Source organism: Suricata suricatta, chromosome 9 (genome assembly GCF_006229205.1).
Source record: "Suricata suricatta isolate VVHF042 chromosome 9, meerkat_22Aug2017_6uvM2_HiC, whole genome shotgun sequence".
In the NCBI taxonomy this organism is placed as follows: domain Eukaryota; kingdom Metazoa; phylum Chordata; class Mammalia; order Carnivora; family Herpestidae; genus Suricata; species Suricata suricatta.
In genome coordinates this window covers 45,163,778-45,178,588 of record NC_043708.1, presented here as the reverse complement: position 1 = coordinate 45,178,588, position 14,811 = coordinate 45,163,778, and the positions used below count along the sequence as shown (strand labels likewise).

The 14,811-nt window shown below is 34.4% G+C and overlaps 1 protein-coding gene across 4 annotated transcripts in view; it reads right to left on the bottom strand.

Annotated features, from left to right (window-relative positions):
• TXNDC16 (thioredoxin domain containing 16) overlaps nucleotides 1-14,811 on the bottom strand; it is a 130,392-nt gene that overhangs the window by 22,421 nt on the left and 93,160 nt on the right. For all 4 annotated transcript variants that reach the window (XM_029952356.1, XM_029952355.1, XM_029952358.1 and 1 more), the window contains 4 exons: nucleotides 13,128-13,296; nucleotides 12,643-12,779; nucleotides 5,258-5,342; nucleotides 3,463-3,601 (listed from right to left, as the gene is read on the bottom strand). In XM_029952356.1, the coding sequence (XP_029808216.1) occupies nucleotides 3,463-3,601; nucleotides 5,258-5,342; nucleotides 12,643-12,779; nucleotides 13,128-13,296 (530 nt within the window). The remainder of the gene's footprint in view (nucleotides 1-3,462; nucleotides 3,602-5,257; nucleotides 5,343-12,642; nucleotides 12,780-13,127; nucleotides 13,297-14,811) is intronic.

Genomic DNA, 14,811 nt, shown 5'->3' with positions numbered 1-14,811 from the left:
ATCAGGCCAGCAGATCTTCTCACTCTGAACAGATTTGAAACATTAGAGGAGATAGAGCCACTTGAACTACAAGGTTCGAGATGCTGGATACTGGATCGAAAAGAACTAAGATACTTTCCCTGCCCTCAGAGAGCTCATACTTTAGAGGAGACAGGTATACAAACTGCTGTGATCCAAGAAACAAGTACTGTGTGACAATAAAATTAAGCCAGAAAACAAAGTAGAGAAGCTCATGGACGATTTCAGAAGTGATATTTGATCTGGCCTCAGGCAAAAAACAAGATCTTGACAGAAGAAGGTATGTGCCAGAGCCAGGATTCCAGATATAGGGAGCATCGTGGGGACGGGCAGAGAGGTGTGAAGGCACACATGCCATCTGGTAATAGTAGGAGTGAAATATGCCAGGCTTAGGCATGCAAGAGGCAAATGTGGCTGTAGGACCAGATGGTAAAATGCCTTGATAGGTTTTCTAGCTCTCAGGAATACTGAGATCTTCTATCAAATGAGTGACATGGTTAGGCCTGTTTTAGAAAGCTGACTAACTAGAATACACATTTGTGAAAGGACACACAGGTGATACATTTCAAGGAAGAAAGTCCAAGAGTTCTGTGAGTTTAGGAGAAAAGATCAGAAACTCAGATGGAGGAATCATCAGCTGGTATAATGATGGTAGAAATTAATGGGTATGGATAAAATTTCCCAAAGAAAGAACAGCAAAAGAAGAAAAAGGGGTTGAAGATGTAATTTTAGAGTGGCCAGAGGGTTGAAGGAGGTATCTGGAAATGCAAAAGCCAGAGGAAAAGAGAATTCTGAGAAGGAAAAGCATTGTCAATAGTTTTGGCTGCTACTTATAGGAAAGATCATCAAATGTGGTAACCGGAAGGTGTCCTTTGGCTATTTGAGTATACAAGAAGCTGTAATTTATGCATAATAAAACCATAAAAAAGGAACTCAGTGTATGAGAAAAGTGCTAGAACTATTTGTTCAGAAGTATGTTTAAATGTGACAGCCTTGGATAGATCATTACTTATGTAGTTAAGTACCATGTTTTTCAGATTTGGGCATTATTTCCCTGGCCTAATTTTTCATCAGGTTCATCATGCCATATAAAAAGTGTTTACTGTCTAGTCATCCAGTCCTCTTCCCTGTCCAGATGAAGAAACCAAAGTCTTTCTAGGACTTAAGTGCAGGCCAGGAGATGAGCTTGCAGCTGGCCTGGCTGCTACATACTCTTATTTAAATCTCCAACACAGAGCAGCTTTAAGAAATTTAATAACCACTTGAGGGTTTTTAAATTTATGGAAAGGTCACCAACTAAAAGCAAAACAATTTTTATTATAGCTGTTCAGTTTTTAGTTGAACACTACAAACCAAAACATTGTAGACTGAAATGCTGCCACAATGCTTATCACATGCGTCTTAAAAATAAACAGATTCTGATAGCTGTTAAGTTTTCCCAAACTTTTTCAGCCATAAAGAATATAATCTTACAAAAAAAAAGATACCAATTTTTATATATCAGTTAGGCAAAGAAGAAAGAGTAAAATGTTGAAATTTCTTCTTGTACTAAATAGGAATAAGTATCAGCAGCCTTAAACATGTAAATGCCCTTTGGACTAGCAATTCAAATTCTGTGAATTTACCATGATTATGTAATCATGGAAACACCCAAAGATTATCCTTGAGGTTGGTCCCTGAGTAAAAAAACTAAAGACAAATATTCATCAACAGGAAATTAAATAAATTGTAGTTTTTTAGTAAAACAGAATATTATGTAGATACTAAAAAACCAATATGTGCATTTTCATTTCTTGATGGAACTATCTCAAGATAAAAAGACAATCACATATATACACATGAAATTTTTTTTTAAGTTTGGGAAAATATTTTCTCCAATTTAAATTTGGTTAATGAGGTTACAATTGATTCCAAATTTTCTTTCATAGTTTTCTGGGACAAAAAGGTAGAGGCTTATAATAATTCCAAAAAAATTACACTATGTTTATGGCTGAAGAAATATTTGGGGCACCTGGGTGGCTCAGTTGGATAAGCATCCAGCTTCAGCTCATGTCATGATCTCACGGTTTGTGGGTTCAAGCCCCGCGTTGGACTCTGTGCTGACAGCTAGCTCAGAGCCTGGAGCCTGCTTCAGATTCTGTACCTCCCTCTCTCTGTGACCCTTCCCTGTTCGTGCTGTCTCTCTCTGTCTCTCCAAAAATAAATTAAAAACATTAAAAAAATTTTTAAAGAAATTTTTATTTAATATGTGATTAAAGGCAAAAATGTTACTTTAATAACTTGGAAAACTACATCATGAAAATATTAATGATTTGACTAATTATAACCTGTAATTTTAATAGGGGAGGAGAGGGAAGAGAACCAATGTCACAAAGAGACTTACTAAGGGCTACAGTCATTAATTTAAGCCTAAAATATAAAACATTATCATGGCAAGAAACATAACAGGAGGATATTCATTATTTATTGCTGATTATGTTTATGTCACTTTAGAAATATAGAAGAGCATATATTTGTTATATTATAGCTATGTTTAATGTAAATGCAAAAACAACTAAAATAAAGAAATGCATGTTAAAACTGTTATGTCCTTGATTCCACTATTTTCAAAGGAAGCAATGGAAAAGGCCTTTCATAAGACACTATTTTGTTCTAAAACTGAATTCTTATGTAAGGATGCTAGCTAACAACGGTTTAATGTTTACCAGTGGCCAAACACTACCCAAAACACTGTACATGTGTCTCATTTGGTCCTCACAATAAGTCTCTGCAGAAAGTGCTACTACCACCTGCATTTTACACATGTGGAAAGTGGGGCACAGAGAAGTTAAGAAAGAGCCAGTAAGGAAACAAGCGAGGATTTGCACCTAGGCAGTCTGACTCTCTCTCCAGAACCCATGAGCTTTATACCAAGTTTCAGCCTAGATTGAGTACTTCTTTCAACTGGCCATCAGCTACACAAATCTCCACAATGCAAAAATAATCCAAAAATATGCAAGTGTTTGGCAGTGGACTACAGAAACTATATTCATAATAAGTGAACAAAACAGAGCAACCCACTGAATCTGCAGCTCATAAAACATCATGCCCTCTGCCAACAAAAGCTGGAAAACTGGGTATTAAAACATACTATTTTTTAAAATTATTTGTAATGTTTTCATTTATTTTTGAGAGAGAGAGAGAGAGAGAGAGAGAGAGACAGTGTGAGCAGGGAGGGTCAGAGAGAGAAGGAGTCACAGGATCTGAAGACAGGCTCCAGGCTCTGAGCTAGCGGTCAACACAGAGCCCGATGTGGGGCTCGAACCCACAAATCGTGAGATCATGACCTGAGCCGAAGTCGGACGCTTAACTGACTGAGCCACCCAGGCACCCCTAAAATATACTATTTCTAACTCATCTAAATTCTCTATTTCAAATAACATCCTTATTATAAAATATACTCACAAATGTCTCCAGTAATGCATTTGTTACTATTTGAACTATGTCTTGCGCACGGGAGTTAGCTAATGGAATGCTCTCTACTTCGCCCTCTTTGTGTCTGGCCAGCAGCAGAGCGGGAAGTGTTGCTGCATATTTATTTGACCTGTAGAGAAATGCAGTATTAAAGTTTCTCATAAAATATAGCAAGTCATCAAAAACAATTATGCCAAGAAGTCAGATCAAGAGCCAGCAAATGAGAAGTCCTACTACTAAGAAAGAAGTGAACTCAATTTACAGGCAAATTTATCTTCTATGTGAGGCTGTCTGAGGAAATTTAGGAGCTTTGACAACCTAGATTAAAAGTAAGCAACACATAATTATCTAGACAGCTTATTTTTTTTCTAGACTATGTTCCTCAAGAAAATGTCTAAATAGTATTAGGAACATACTGAATGGCTCTCAATGTTTTTGGACTGCTCACCATACTGCTGAGCAAGGAGACAAGTAGGTTATTAGAAACCTACTATTTGCCAGGCACTCTTATAGGTGCCTTTAGTTTTCATTTAACCCACAGAACAGCCCTATAATGTAAACCACTATCACCCTCATTTTATAGATGAGAAAACCAGGACTCAGAGAGTGATAAATTGCAGATAGGTTTTATATCTGAGGTGCCCCAGATACAAAGTCTACGCTCTGCCCACTGTAACACAGCCCAAATCTGCTCCTTCTTACCAGTACTTTTGCTAACTAAACCTAAAGGGAAATCACTAAACAGAAAGAAATGATTTGTGTGAAACTACCAGTGAAGTAGTCACATTTATAGGATATAAAATCTTAACTGATGCTAGAACAAAGTATAGACATAATATTATAAGCTGATCAATTGGTTACAAATAAAACATCTCAGAAAACTGCTGATCTAGCTCTTTGGATCATAGCTAAATGCACAATGACAGCAACAGAACAGAAGATAATGGGTGACTGTCCATGTATCAGGTGAACAGGTCTCTTATTTCCTAAAGATCTGGAGATCAGTGTTTACTTTTCAAAAGTCAGTGATTTCATGGATGGAAATGGAGCTTGATCTTCAAAAGTATATGTCACCAGTGTTCACGATGAAATATTTAAGCTCAGAAATCACATTTAGGAATACACAGGAATACACAATTAGGAATAAGCAAGATAAACTGGAGTGGGGGGTGCCTTACCAACTCCATCTGGACCTGAAAACAAGCCATAAATGCAGAATGTGATATATATGTTTTACTGTATGTATTATATATGTAATAATCTCCAAATGTTCAGTTCAGTCCTTCATTTTGAAACAAGTGAAATATTTGGTAGTTCAATAAAGCAAAAAGAGCAATAACTTAAAATTAGGTAGAATGGTCAGGTACAGTCACATCACCTAAAACTCAGAGAGAAATATGGGGAAAATCTCATTTTTATATACACGTTGGTGGCAAATCAAAACCCAGACACTCAAGAAGTGAAAGTCCCTCAAAACTATGACACTTCCAAAGAACCAAAGTTGCAGACAATAGAACCCAAAGAGGAAAAATTTTTTATAGGAAGATAAAGTATTATGGATTCAAGGTTGCCCCTGTAGGGGCTCTAGCCTAAAGCAAAAGAATATCTAAGAATTCTAAATAGCCAGATGTTACTGCCCAGATCTTCTTAGAAGGAAATTAAAAATTTAATCAAAAATCAAAATTAGTTATGTTGCTGCCCTATTTTCCTTCAACTGTGTAAAAACTAGCAGTATATTATTTTGGAAACTTCTTCCTCTCTAAAATTAGAAGACCAATAAACTTACAGTATCAAAGCATCTTCTTCAGAATAAATTCCAGTGATAACACATCCTCTTAGGTAGTCTGCCGCTTCAGTGAAATCTTCTTTTGCTGTAAATACATAGACAAAAGTCTGAAACCTTTAAAATTATGTGTGCTATTCAACTGATGGACAGATTTATAAATGATTGTGCTTTATTATCAATTAACTATAAAGATAAATATTTACAGGTAGATCTTATTTAGAACCACTGAGTGGTTCTAAAGTCTGTGTACTTTTTATGACAATTGATTACTATAGAAATGTAAATTGATGTAATGGAATTATGGTTCCCTAAACAAATATACTCCAAATGTAATTTATCAGATTTACAGCACTTTAATCATAGAGAGTTACTGAATAAATACTTGTTGCGTTTTAATTTACACCCTAAGGTGGATAGAGACAGTTGCCTTATATATAGTCTGGAAAGAGAAGCAGATATGTGAAATAATATGCACATTTTAGATTACAAAATCTACAAGTGCCTATATGCACAGAAAAAATAGAAGATGAGAAATTCTAATCCTTTAACAGTGCCTTGTTAGGATTCTGCAATTATGAGGGATTTGTGTCTTTTTCATTTCCCGCATTTTCTGTAATGTGTTTTTGTTACTTTTGAACCTTGATTAATTTATGTGTTAGTCTTTTCTCATTTGTTAGGATATTTAAAAATTATTATTTCTGGGGGTGCCTGGGTGGCTGATTTGGTTAAGCGTGTGACTTCTGCTCAAGTAATGATCTTGTGGTTCGTGAGTTAGAGCTCTGCATCAGGTTGTGTGCGGACAGCTCAGAGCCTGGAGCCTATTTGAGATTCTATGTCTCCCTCTCTCTCTGCCCCTCTCCCACTCATGCTCTGTCTCTCTCAGTCTCAAAAATAAACAAACTATTAAAAAACTATTATTTCTGTAGCTTTCTGAATACAGTGTCGTAAGTAATCATATATTCTGGATCATGTTAATGACTATCTTATAACCAAGAAACAAGTCTGAATGAAATACTTGTAGACTAATGAGAAAAGAGCAGAGATTAAACTTATATAAATGATGCATTCTTGCCAACTGAAAACCAAATGATAGTTCACTACAAGGAAGGTTCATGGCAGTTCAAACAGAAAATTAATGATGGAAGAATTGAGTCATAAAGCACCTCGTGCTCTGGACATGCCGAACCCAAAAGATCTGTTCCTTAGCAGTCACGAAGGTATCCCTGGTGTGAGCATCAGCACTCCTGCATCAGGTAACCACAAGGTTATGTTCTCTAAAAGGATGCATACTTCCCACAAGACCGAGAAACACTGCAGGAAAGTCAATTTACTTAAGTGGTACAGCCAGCCAGTAGGCAGCATTCAGAGCTACTTATAACCATGAATTTAATGAGAAACTATTACTATCACAGAAAATACTTTCTATAGCCTGTGTTACAGCAAAGCAGAAAAGGTTCATATGAAAAAACTGGAAAAGACTGAGTACCTATACTTTCATTTCTAAAAACAGAGCTAAATTCTCATCAGTGAATGATGATCATTATCTAAACCAATGACATAACGGAACCTGTTTCAGCTTTTCGTTTTTGGTAAAGAATAGTGGAAAATTACACTTAAATTTCCACATAATTTCCTCACACAGAATTCTCTCTACTCATGAATATGTTTCTTAAAAGGCTCTTTGCAAATCTACTTGCTCATAATGGAAGCATTTAAGACTGTAGGAACATATCCATTTCTACTAAACCAGACTGTCAATTTTCCTCTGAACATTTAAAACAGAGCATATTGTCCTTGGTGAAAAGGAGTATATGTCAGAATATACTGTGACTCCAAGTATAAAACAATAATCAGTTAATCTAAATAAAAAGGTTTTTAAATCACAAATATATTTGGGATGTAATATTAGTTACAATATTTAGTTGTGTAACTATAAACATGCTTTAACTGCATAAAATAAATACAGTAGTTTATCAATACTGTTTTCCCACTACCACATTTTATTGAATAGTTACATTTATACGTGCACATATATACACATACTATGACACATACACTTATTTTTCAGCTCTGTCAATAAGGGTTGAGAAACACAAATACTCTAGTAACTACAAGCACTCCTTATCCCTAGATCTTGGTTTCTGAATTCAATGTCCCACTAAAAGGAACCTAGACTCTTGGAGAAATAGCTGACTTCACAAATGAAACTCAGAACATCTTAAGCCAAAAGGACATATTAGAAGAATGATGGAGACATGTCAAAAGGGCACAGGAGTCAGATTGAAGGGGCTCCCACTAACCAAATCTGACACTTTAACGAATGATTGTAACTGATTATAACCCACTGAATAAAGTAAGAACTCAGGTGTCCATACTGAAAAACAAACAAATGAGAAGGAAAAGCTCTTACAGTAGTAGGAAAACTATTTTAGTATGTACATAGAAGGAATAAGGAGGTAGAAATTTTCCCCTGGGCACCCATCATAGGTATAGCTCTTTCAGGCAATGGTTTCTAAAACTGGAGTGCAAAAGTATAATGAGAAACAGGACATTTACAAAGTCTTAAATTCTATCCCCACAACATACTATTAATTACAGAAGAAAAAAAAGTAGAGAGATCTGGCAGATACAACAATGGACAAAGGAGACATTTTAGCCCTCATGGAATTCACATTATATTAATGTTTAAATCATTAGAACCCACATGAATAAATCAGTATCTGATATAAAATAAGTGCTCAGTAGTTAACTTTATGAGTAAAATGTAAATGTACATAAAATGTTAATAAATCCATAGTAGCCTTTTTTGTTACACATTTTCTCATTCAGTAGATGGTGAAAGTCCAGTAACTATCATCTGGACATCTGCAAAAAACAAAAACAACAACAACAACAAAAGAGATATACCTGACTGAAAAGTCTGAGAACAATCAATATAGTGAAATAATATAAAAGCATCATCTCCAGATTACATCATTCTGGCACACCAGAACAGTATCTATATAGTTTAACACTATACTTTTGACTTGTATTGAGAGATAATTACAAATCTTATCATTTGTACAGAATTATCATATAGTAGACTATTCCCTGTGCTGATTTCTTACATTAAAAAATATATGAGGGGTGCCTGGGTGGCTCAGTCGGTTAAGCGTCCGGCTTCAGCTCAGGTCATGACCTCACGGTTCGTGGGTTCGAGCCCCGCGTTGGGCTCTGTGCTGACAGCTCAGAGCCTGGAGCCTACTTCAGATTTTGTATCTCTCTCTCTCTCTGACCCTCCCCTGCTCGAGCTGCCTCACTCTGTCTCTCAAAAAAAAAAAAAAAAAAGAAAAGAAAAATCCCTCTCAGCATTTACAATCAGAAACGTTTTCTCTGTGGATGTGTTAGCATCATAACTTTTATGTTGCCATTTATTATACAATGATGATAAGCTGGCAAAAACTTCCAACTTTCTTTCCAATTGCTGCCAGATTGCTTAGGGTTAAGTTGTATGATAAACTACAGTATTTTCTAAATATTCCACATAATTATTCCCTCCTGTTTTATGGCTTAACTCTTTTTCTTGTTTTAAGAACTTTATTGTATTTGTGCTTTTTATTATCTGGAGCCCTTAATTCTTTTTGGAAGGAGGCCTAGAGTAAATAATAGATGACAACTTCAGAGCACCAGCACCAGAAGTAAGTAGAAGACAAAGTCAACAGTGGAAGCAAAAACATTAGAAAGACAAAATACAGGAGTAAAACACAGACTCCCTCACTTCACAATTTTTCATAGAGAGAATACAAATGAAAAAGCTATCCCCTCTAGGATTTTGCCTTCTAAGATGGGAAGTCACAGAACATATATTCTTACCATTTCTTTCTAGTAAGTTATGTTGGCTTTTATTTTAAGATTGTGAAGACCAAGTAGAGGGGAAAAATTACTAGACAGAAATTTGTAGAAAGCAAAATTTAATAAGTAGTTAACAGTATCCAGTATAAGTTTGATGCTAGAAATATCCTTAAAAGATTTTATTCAAAATTTGAAATTCATCTTAAATGAAAGAAAAATAAGGGGACAGATAAAAGCCAACAGCTAACATGATGGTAAAAAAAAAAAACCAATAAGGGTTTTGTTACCTAGTCAAGAAGCCATCCGTATGTAAAGGCAAAAGAATAACATTCTAAGCAATATTACTGCTTAGGAAAAAATTCCCTGTGTACCCTTCCTTTAAAACTTACTGTAAAATATTCCTATAAAGCTAGAAAAAAATAGTCTAAAAATAGAGAAGTTGTGATATTAAAAGAACACTGTAGTCTATGATGCTATGTAAAACTAACAAGGTTTAATTGCTATCAGTAATGTATCAAAGCTGAAAGGAAAAAACATTAATTTGAAATGCATCAAAAATAAGATGAAGGGGCACCTGGGTGGCTCAGTTGGTTAAGTGGCCGACTTCGGCTCAGGTCATGATCTCACAGTTCATGGGTTCAGGCCCTGTGTCGGGCTCTGTCCTGACAGTTCAGAGCCTGGAACCTGCTTCGTATTCTGTGTCTCTCTCTCTCTGCCCCTCCCCTACTCATGCTGTCTCTGTCTCAAAAATAAACTATAAAAAATTAAAAAAAAAATAAGATGAATTAATTGATGGATGGAAGAAGGATGGAGAGATGCATAGGCATGTGCTAAATCAAGTACAAGTTAAATGCTAATAGTAGAAACTAGATGATAGGTATATGGCTGTTCACTATAAAATCTTTCAACTTTGTTGTATATTTGAAATTTTTCATAATAAAATACTAGAAAATGAAAAAATTGTCAAAGAGAAATATATAATGCAAAGAACGTTCAAGAATAATGATACTATGAGTTTACAATACAAGACTATAGAGGCCCATATATAGAAAAATATGACAGAAGAAATTAAAAGCATCCTCATCTTCCACAAAAGGAGTCAAAATCATTGAAATGGCTTTTAAGCTTATGGATTCCAATATTTTTGTTTGTTTTTTTAAAATAACATCTTCTCTAGCCATGGGGACTATAAAACCAAAAGAAGTATACTCCATGTAGACTAACTGAAGAAATAATAGTGAAGCATAAAACAAGAAACAGACATTAAAAAAAGTTTAGACAATATATGAACTGAAGTTCACTTGGAAGAGCCAATGGGCAAAGAAAGATAAATAAGAGAGTTGACCCAATTATATATTCAACATGTATTATAAAATTAGTAGATTAGGTATCGATAGGAAGACAAAAGTGAATAAAACAGAAAACATTTAAACAGATATATATATGTTGGGATGAGTTGTGGGTGTTGTATGCATGTGATGAAACACAGGAATCTGCCCCAAAAACCAAGAGCACACTTTACACACTGTATGTTAGCCAATTTGACAATAAATTGCATTAAAATAATTATAATAATCATAAACATATATATGTATACACAATACAGACACGGATTTAATATGGTGATGTTGGAATAAAAAAGAGGGCAAAAAAAGGATAATTAACTACTTAGACAAAAATAAAGCCCCTAACTTCATACCATGCACAAAAATATCTAAATGGCTAAAGACTTAAAAAGAAAAAAAGTCAAAGAACATAACCAACAGGGTGGAAAGGTATTCCATGTAACACAAAGAAATGTATGCAATTCATATATATGATAAGGGGTTAATTTCCAGAATATATACAGAATTCCTGCAACTCAACAACAACCCGACTGAAAAATGGGCATAGGACTTGACTAAACATTTCCCCAAAGAAGATATATACAAATGGCCAACAAGACATAAAAAGATGCTCAATATCACTACTTATTAGGAAAGTGAAAATCAAGACAATGATAAAATCAAAGCCTAATACCCATTAGGATGGCTACTATTAAAAAAAAAAAAAAACAGAAAATAAGTGTTGCTAAGGACGTGGGGAAGTTAGAACCCTTGTATACTACTGGTGGGAATATAAAATGGTACAGCCACTAGGGAAAACAGTACAGTGGTTCTTCAAAAATGTAAAAATAGGACTATCATATGACCCAGCAAGTCCATTTCTGGGTATATATCTAAAAGAATTGAAAGCAGAGTCCTAAAGAGATATTTGAAGACCCATGTTCACAGAAGCATTATGCACAATAGCCAAGAGGTAAAAACAACCCAAGTGTCCAACAACAGATGAGTGGATAAATAAACTGTGCTATATAAATACAATGAAATATTTTTCAGCCTTTAAAAGGAAGGAAATTCTGACACATGATACAACATGGATGAACCTTGAGGACATCATGCTAAGTAAACCAGCCAATAAAAAATACTTTATGATTGCACTTATTGGAAGTACCCAGAATAGTCAAATTCATGGAGATACAAAGTGGAAAGCGGCTGCCAGGGGCTACGGAAACAGAGAAAAGGAGAATTGTTCTTTACCAGGTACAGAGTTACAGTTTTGCAAAATGAAAAAGTTCTGGAGATTAGTTGTACAACAATGTAAATATACTTGACACTAATGAACTATATGGTGAAAAAGTTAAGATGGTAAATTTTGTTATGTGTATTTTATCACAATTAAAAAATATTCAAAGCAAGAAGATAATATAAATTAAAGAAAATATTATAAATTAAAGCAAGAGAAAAATATATAGTTGAATACTGATAAAGATGACAGATTTTCTGTAATTGAAATCAATGAAAGAAATCAAAATCAAGAGATTAGAAAAGAAATTTTAAACTGCTAGATATAAAAATTATTAAAGCCAAAAATCAAACTGGGGGAAAATAATTAAAACAAATGACAAGAACTTAATATCCTTAATACATAGAAAGCTCACAGTAATTCATTAGACAAGCACTAAAAACCCATTTTTTAAAAATGAATAACACATATAACACATAGCTTATAGAAAACATGGTTATTCTCCTACTGGGAATCTATATCCATTAAATAATCTAAATTCCACACAAAGATGCATAAATAAAAATGCTCTTCACAGCAAAAATCAAAAAGGAAAACAACAGATGTTACTTGTTGATAAATAAATTACAGTATTTTCATACAAATATATAGTTGTAGCACTTTTGGAGAATATTAATCCAATGGAAAAAAATGAACCCATGTAATATTAAATAAAAACAGCAAGACGCTAACCTAGATACGCAGTCTAATTATATTAAAACACAATAATATACAATATTTAGGTGCACAGAAAAATGAGGGAAGGAATTACATCAAAATTTAACAACTCTAAATAATTTTGGCTTTTTTCCCTCAAATTTCTCATTTTCAAAATTCTATAATTTGAGTTCTCTATAATTTAAAAAGATACAAATTTCTTTTTAAAAGTAAAACTAGTAAGCATGTTTTTAACTATCCATTACATAATTTGAAAGTTCACTTCTACTTACCTGTTGTCATGTTTGGGCTAAATAGTCCCAGCACAGACACACTAGAGTAGGGGACCAGGTCTTTATATGATTCCCCACTTAAATATTCTTCTGCTTCTTGGACAGATGTTATGTTCACTGGGCATGAAATCCTGTTGCTGGATGAATATATAACTACATTCAAAATTAATTTTTAAAGATACTTTATAGCTTGCAAAAAAAATAAAACATATTGAACTTATTAACAAACACTATATTTCACAGGATAAATATCAGACAAAACAAAAGTCAATTAAATACCCTTGTAATAAAAAAAAAATCACCCTCATTCAATAAAATGTCTGTCTCCCCAAAAGTGATGTGGATAGGCTCTCCCCACCAATGTTTATCCTGTGATCTCAATTCATTACTCCTTTACCTATTCAAAGTATGTCAACAAAGCATGGGAATTAGGAGGTTTATAGACCTAAAATTTTAAACGTCTTAGGGAGAATCTGAATACTTACAGCAGGATAAATTTTAGGAGATCTTCAGATCCTAACATACCAGCATAAGATACTGGGTGCTTGCCTTCCTTGTACATCTTTACAACTGGAAATTCAGTAACATTTTGCTTAGTACATAAATCAGACCAATCTGCACAGTTCACTCTAGTAAGCAGCATAGTGGATGTGCCTGAACAAAAGGAAAATGCACATTTTATAAATATTAATGTAGGAAACTCAGTTGGGTAGACTTGACAATATTTTTATAGTCCATACTTATTTTAACCTCTCACCAAAATGAACTGTTTCTGCTGGGTTCTCTCTTCCCCTGATTTCTACAACACCTTCCCCTACTGGCTTATCTCCCCACCTCCTTCTGTTGCTCTGTTTTGGTCCCTTTTGCATGTTCTGACAGCAGAGATGAGAGTGCCTCAGGCTCAGTTTAAGTTGATCTCTTGTTGTACACTCTCTTTTAAGACAATCTCAGTAATTATCAACAACAGAATGAATCCCATGTTTCCATGTTTGACTCAGCCTCCTCCTTACAGTTGTAGACCCATGTATCCCTACTGCCTTCTCTATTTCTCTTTGAATGGAAACATCCTCAAATTCAGTATGTCTAAACCCAAATATGGTTTCCTTCCTATAGGTTGCCATTCTTACAAAAATCAGAAAACAAAGTATCACCTTTAGTGTCACCCCATTTGTAACCAGCCATGTCTAGTCAAAGCATCAGCATGGCTTTTCCATTTTACCCCCTAAACTTTATTTTGTAGTTTCCAGTTTTTATTTAAATTTTTAAATTTAAATTTTATTTAAATTTAAAGATGACACTTTATTTAAGGTGTAATATTAGTTTCAGGTGTAGGATTTAGTGATTCATCACTGACCTACAACACCCTATGATCCAGCAATTGCACTACTAGGCATTTACCCAAAGGATAAAAAAAATACTAATTCAAAGGGACACATGCTCCCTGAAGTTTATAGCACCATTATCAACAATAGCCAAATTATGGAAAGGGCCCAAGTGTCCACTGATTGATAAATGGATAAAGAAGAGGTGGCATATATAAATATATAAATACACATACACAGTGGATATTACTCAGCCATTAAAAAGAATGAAATATTGCCATTTGCAATGACGTGGATGGAGCTAGAGAATTATGCTAAGTGAAATAAGTCAGTCAGAGAAAGATAAATACCATATGATTTCACTCATTATGTGGAATTTAAGAAGAAATCAGACCACCTAAACTTTAAATGCAATTGACCTTTCAACATGGGTTTGAAATGCACAGATCCACTTACATGTGTTTTTTTTTTTGATACAGTACGTACTATAAATGTATTTTCTCTTACAATTTTAACATTTTTTTCTCTAGCTTACTTTTTTGAAAGAATACAGCATACAAGACATGTAACATACAAAATATATGTTAATTGACTCTTTATGTTATCAGCAAGGCTTCCAGCCAACAACAGGCTATCAGTAAAGTTTGGGGGAGTCAAAAGTTACATGAGGATTTTTGACAATGCAGGGGAGTTGGTATCCCTAACCCCCACCTTATTCAAGGTTCAACTGTCTCTCATATCTGTCCATTTTTCATTACTGAGTATGCTCCAGTCATCATTTCTCCTGCATAATACAACAGGCTCTTACCTCATCTCCTGAACCTGATTATGTCTCTACCCTGAAGGA